Below are 6,006 nucleotides of genomic sequence, written 5' to 3'. Positions count from 1 at the left end.
GGAATTTAATAATGTTTATCCAAGATGGTTCAAGGGGGAACATGAATATTCTGCGCCATTAAACAGGGATGCGGTCTGGTGGAGTGTCTCTGGGTAACCCTTCCCTCTAGACACTCCATGTTCCTTAGCTCTGCTGGTACACTAGACAACAACAGCCAAGCAGAACTCCTTTGTTCATGCTTTTAACCTTTTCTGACTTCATCCTCAAAGAAATTTCTTTCATGCACTTGTGGAAAAAAAAAAGTCTACCAAGTAGCTGTGCACTCACTTGAATCCTGACACTTGAGTAACATCTAAGACAGGGGGTTTCTCAGGACAACTGTTCGGAACACAAGGCTTCAGGAGTAAGGAAGGAGGAAGAACACATCACTAAATATCTTGGAAAATGTTTTTATTCTCTTTGCCAACATCTCTTTCAACATTTTATTAACCAACGATAAGTGAGAATCAGAAATAATTTGGTTTCACATTGCTTTCAGAAAGCAGTAAAAATGTAGTTATTTAGAAAAAACAAGGTCCATCAGGTTTCTAAAACATTAGAAATATTTTTTTAAATGAGAATCTCTTCACATGGAAATCCATGTGATCAGACTAACATTCAAACAAGTTTCTATTTAAGCTAGAGTTCTTTGTTTCTTTTAGAAGACCCCCTTTTCTTAGGCTCTTCCTGAAGTGCTTTGCAGAGACTAAGAGATATCGCCAGCTCCTTCTTTCAGTGGATAAGTTGAGATATAATAACATGGTTCTATGTTATCAGAAGCTGGGGATAAAGATATCTTAACTAATTGTCTTCCAGTTGTTCAAGACAGGATAGAAGAATAGGGAGGGTCAAGCGAACCATGAAGACATGAGAAAACAAGATGTCTATTACCACTTTATGAAAACAAACTACAAACTGATTCCCTCTGCCCCCCACTTTACAAGGTTGAAAAGTTTAAAGAGGAAGGAGCCAGTATGGTTCATAAAAAACCACAATACTTGGTTTTACTTCATAAAGTGCAGTTCTTTGAGAACTTCATTTTTTAAAAATCTATCTGTAAGAGAAAAAAAATGCATTAATTCAAACACTGATTTTTAACATTCCCATGATAAGTTAATGAGCAAAACATCGGGGCAGATTTACAAACTCTGGAAGATACTTGCAACAGAATGCATGACCTATCAGCAAGTGGCTGTCTCAAGGAGAGCAGAATGTCCTCTTGCTTTAATTCTTATGTCCTTTCCTTACCTATGGGCTCAATGATGTCTGATATAAATTCTGTAAGTGTTCTTTGCTTAAAAAATCAATCTTCTCGTAGGAGACCTGGGTTTGATTCCCAGCCCATGCACTTCCCAAAAAACAAGCAAACAAGCAAAGAAAGAAAGAAAACAAACAAAATCCAACAAATGGTGCTGCAATAATGGGATACTCATATGGAAAAAGAATGAAATGTGACCCCAGTTATACAGCATACAAAAAAAAAAACACAATCTTCTCATGCTGCAAAGGTTTGAACTTCACTATTACTCTGGAGACGTAAGTCATACCAGATATTTACCCCTTGGTTGAAGTGAAAAGATAACATCCTGCCCTGAAAGCAGGTTTAAATAAGGTGACAAGAGCACTAGAAGTTTAGTCTTCATACAAACAATTCAGAATATCCAATTATGACAGTCTGACACAAATTACAACCATATGCCAGATGTCTGTCAGAGAATTTTATGTATGTATCAATTTGAAGGATGTTACCATCTTATACAAGAAATACCAGCACCCCACCCCCCACCCCCCAAAAAACAGACCCCAGAAAACTTTAGCAAACCTTCACACAGCTAATTTCAGTCATGCTTACTTACTTTCAACCGAAGTTTCTGATCTTAGTCATGTAGTTGTCAGGGATGGCAGCACTCATTACTGTAGTATAAATTGTAAAGCTGAAAATAACAAGAGGAATGTTTATATATACATCATTTGTCTCTAATATTCCAACTGAGGGGGAAAAATACACCTGGGACTTAGGACAAGTCCCTAACACTTGGGACTTCCGACAAGAGTACAAATGGAGGCCCATATATGTAAGAATATTTAAAATTTACAAATCAAGTGAACACTCAAAGTGCTCGACCTCCTACTCTCACACAGTGTGGAAGGTCAAGTTCAAATGGAAAATTCTCAGACTCCTCAGCATTCCATGCTGTGGCTCTGAAAGAGTCTGTCTTGGCCCTCACCCGTGGCCTGTCCTCTTTCATTTCCACCCTTGGCTCCATCCTACCCCACGAGGGGCCTTACCTGCCTATCTACAGACATCTCAGCCTGTCTGTCTTACTTTCACCCACATCCACAAGCAAACAGCCCCATAACAGGTACAGGATGTCCACAATGGCTGACTACACCACCCAGAGAAAAGAACCCTGGAAACAGACTTGCTGCTGCTCTGGCTAAGAAGTCCAGGCTCCTGCGTACTGGAGCCAGATTCTGGGTGGACACATGCCTTTGGCCCAGTGGACTTCTTATCTCATGGGCAGGGGCACAGCTAGAGGAGGGCCAGAAAAGACCCTGTGAAACTCGGGATCAAGCCAGGGCCACTCCAGTCAAGCTCTAAGGGTGGTGCTGAAAATCAAATTTCATTTCTTTAACAAGAAACCTAAACCACTTGGGCTCTTGGGTTCATGGGCAGGCACATACACTAGGGGCCATTTCTTTAGTTCCCTCCTCTACTAGTTGTCTTGGAAAGCAGCTAGGATGCCTAATATCCATTCAATGTATTTGGATCTGGGTTTTCAGGAGTAGGCAGGATTAGTGGTGCTGGGCTCCACAGATAATCATAGGCCGTGTTGGAGAAAGTGCTGTGAGCATGTGCAGAGCTCATGTTCAAGGGTAATTAAGGTTCCTTAACAGGACCTCAGTTGCTTGCTTATTTTAGTGTATTCTTTATTTTAATATTTTAGTCACAACAGAGGATGGAGTTCTATTGCAGGCAAGTGTAATTCTGTCGCACAGTACAAGGAGCAGCAGAGACCTAACTGCATATGCTCACACTAACTTCTATTAACCTCACAATTTAAACAGCTTTGTTGGCGTTAAACATTATAAGTAAAGGCCTGGGAATTAGGGATCTGTGTTAATCCTGGCTTAACGGTGAGTGTCATTTAAATGCATTTCCTCTTGGGTTTTTAATTAGAAAATAGAGAAAAAAATGCTACTTTGGTAAACTGTTTACAATGTTACAACAATTTTAGGCTTTTTTCTTTTTTAAGCAAGCAGGTATAAAATTTATTTAGAACACACATGAGAAGGATGTGTGGATGTTTTCCTCTTTCAAGAGGAAAGAGACAAGAGTCATTCAATGCTGTGGGAAGAGTTTGTTTTTATAGTTTTATTCTGTTCTTTTTTGTAATTTTTTATTAGTTATTTTATTGCTTTCCCCCTCCTCCTTCTTTGCTTTTTACCTATTATGGTACAAAGGAGCCAGGAGCTGTTTAAGTCTCCTGCGGCCAAGGGTTGTTTATCGCCCTTCAGGTTGTTTACTGCTGTTTTGCTCAGAGACATCTTTCCTCTTGGTCTGACTGTTCTCTGCAATGTGCCCTTTGCTTATTAGCCAGCCATCGCCCTAATTCTAACCCTGCCTCAACTTCCCCCTCAGAGCCTTCTAACTCCCCTTAATCTTTTTTTTTAAACTTTTTTTACTGTAAATATAACATATATACAAAGAAAAGAAAGGAAAAAGCTACAGTTTTCAAAGCACTCTTCAACAAGTAATCACAGGACAGATCCCAGAGTTTGTCATGGGCTACCATATCATCATCTCAGATTTTCCCTTCTAGCTGCTCCAGAATATAGGAGGCTAGAAGGAATAAATATTTTTCTATCATCACAATCAATTTTTTTTCTTCTTTTTTGTGAAACATGACATATATACAAAAAAACAATACATTTCAAAGCATAGCACTACAATTAGTTGAGAACAGATTTAGAGTTTGGTATGCGTTACAATTCCACAATTTTTTCCCTTCTAGCTGCTCTAAGGTACTGGAGACTAAAAGAAATATCAATATAATGTTTCAGCAATCATATTCGTTTGTTAAACCCTATCTTCTCTGTATAACTCCACCATTACCTTTGATCTTTCTCCCACTCTTTGGGGTATTTGGGCTATGCCCATTCTAACAAAAATAGGTTCTTAATCCCTATTTTAAAAACGAATATGAAAAAAAATGAATATGGAAGGGGCAAAATTGTACCTACATTATGCTATGTAAGAGTCTGTCCCCTGCCTGAGGGATCCTGTCAGTACATACTGGAGCTGGCTTCCATAAGCTGGCAAGAACCAACTGTTAACTATGTAGGACATTTGTAATAGTCAATAGTAAGTTTCAAGTTTTCCATGTGGAAGTATTTATTCACAGAAATCTGCAAGTGCTACAAATCAGGGTTTTTGTTATTGGCACGTTGCTGGGTACACTGAACATAGCTTATTTGTTACAGTAGTAGAATACTGACTAATTTGGGTTTTTTTTGTATTTGGCTATTAGAGTATTGTATCTGGAATGCATTTTTAAGCATGAGTTTTTGCATCAGGCCATACTTGAAGAAAACTTTTAAAAGAGATATTTAGGAGTTTCTATTTTGCCGTATTATGTTGCTTTCCTATTATGGTACAAAGTCAAAAGATCAATGTCAGTTTTAAAAATGTCATGACACCTATGGTATCTGAAAGCACCCATTTACAGAAGCTATTCTAGAGGCCATCTGGAAAACTATTACTTTGTGCTTTGATAAAACAGAATGTTTCAAAGAAAAAAACCAACTGGGTTTTGAAAGTACAAATCACTTTATAGGTTTTATCTGTCTTAGGCTGTCTCTTAAAGAATATTGTTTTAATATTTTTGTCTTTCACATAGCAGAAGTGAGGATGAAGAAAAAGTAGGGACTTCTTGGTTTTGGGCATTCATTAAGGTAAAGGAAGAAAGAACCCTGAACTCACTGGCAGATGCTTCCTCTTTTATTTTAGCAGATTAAATCCTTCTTCATTAAGCAGTGAACTAGTCTTAGATGTGAATAAGGCAGTTAGCTTCGATTCTCCCTTCTGAGGCCACAGTAGAGGGGACTATGAGGAGGGAAGGCCACTGGCCCCATTCAGCTCTGCAAGGATGGTGACATAGATGTTTCATGTCTGTTTGGTGGTGACTGTCTCTCGAGTTGAATTAAGAATTTCCTGTTACAGTTATAGCAATGGCCCAGAGCTTTACCTCAGAAAAGCACATGGGGGAAACCTCCAGCTGTAGACCAGCGAAACTATGGCTCACCGAATTCTCTATCAAATTCTCTATCAGAGGCTAAAGAGATAAAATTTATTTTTTGTGAAGTGTCAGCATCAAAGAACAAGAGAAACAAACATGCCAGGAAGATAAAGGAAAGCCAAAAGTATATAAATCTTAGTTTAAAAACATCGTGACATTTAAGGAGCTTCTAACCAGAAGGAAGAGTCCGGCTACCAGACTTAGGATGAAAACATCCCCGCCTGCCCAGTTCCCCCTGGTTTCCTTCATAGGACCTCTCACCTGACTTATAACATTTATCTGTGGGTCCCAGGAGAGCAAGGACTTTGTTTTGCTCACTGCTGTTCTGTGTCTACCGCACCAAAAAGCCTGGTCCTCCAGGAGCCCTCAGCTCATCGCTGAGCGCAGGATTACGTGAATGAGTTCATTTTCTGGGTGAGTTATGAACAGATATGTTTAAGAGGTCACTTACTTGTTATAAACTGGAGTCACTGACAAAACCTGCATAGAAAAAAAAATCATATTCCAAAGTATCAGCAACTAGAAGAAATCTGTGTGGAATCTCTACAGAGAGACTGTAACTACTCAACACTTTGGCGTATCTCTGGGCGGTAGAGTTACAGGTTTTTAAAGTCTTTTCTATTTTTTCCCCTTTTAAACAATGAATACATATTACAACTGTCAGTTGTAAAAAATTACAAGAATTTAATTTTTTTACATTCTTATGACAGATGTTAGCTATATTAT

General features: G+C 38.7%; 1 protein-coding gene across 1 annotated transcript in view; it reads right to left on the bottom strand.

Annotated features, from left to right (window-relative positions):
- Window positions 1–374: 374 nt before the first annotated feature.
- The window catches only part of NAAA (N-acylethanolamine acid amidase), a 34,449-nt gene continuing 28,817 nt past the window's right edge, over window positions 375–6,006 (bottom strand). Inside the window, exons 9-11 of the mRNA XM_077143145.1 lie at window positions 5,732–5,760; window positions 1,837–1,914; window positions 375–1,034 (exon numbers count right to left, since the gene is read on the bottom strand). Of these exons, the coding sequence (XP_076999260.1) occupies window positions 1,839–1,914; window positions 5,732–5,760 (105 nt within the window). The 3' untranslated portion in view covers window positions 375–1,034; window positions 1,837–1,838. The remainder of the gene's footprint in view (window positions 1,035–1,836; window positions 1,915–5,731; window positions 5,761–6,006) is intronic.

This window comes from Tamandua tetradactyla, chromosome 24 (genome assembly GCF_023851605.1).
Source record: "Tamandua tetradactyla isolate mTamTet1 chromosome 24, mTamTet1.pri, whole genome shotgun sequence".
In the NCBI taxonomy this organism is placed as follows: Eukaryota; Metazoa; Chordata; class Mammalia; order Pilosa; family Myrmecophagidae; genus Tamandua; species Tamandua tetradactyla.
Note: the sequence above shows the minus strand (reverse complement) of the source record. Positions and strands in the feature narration are given on the sequence as shown.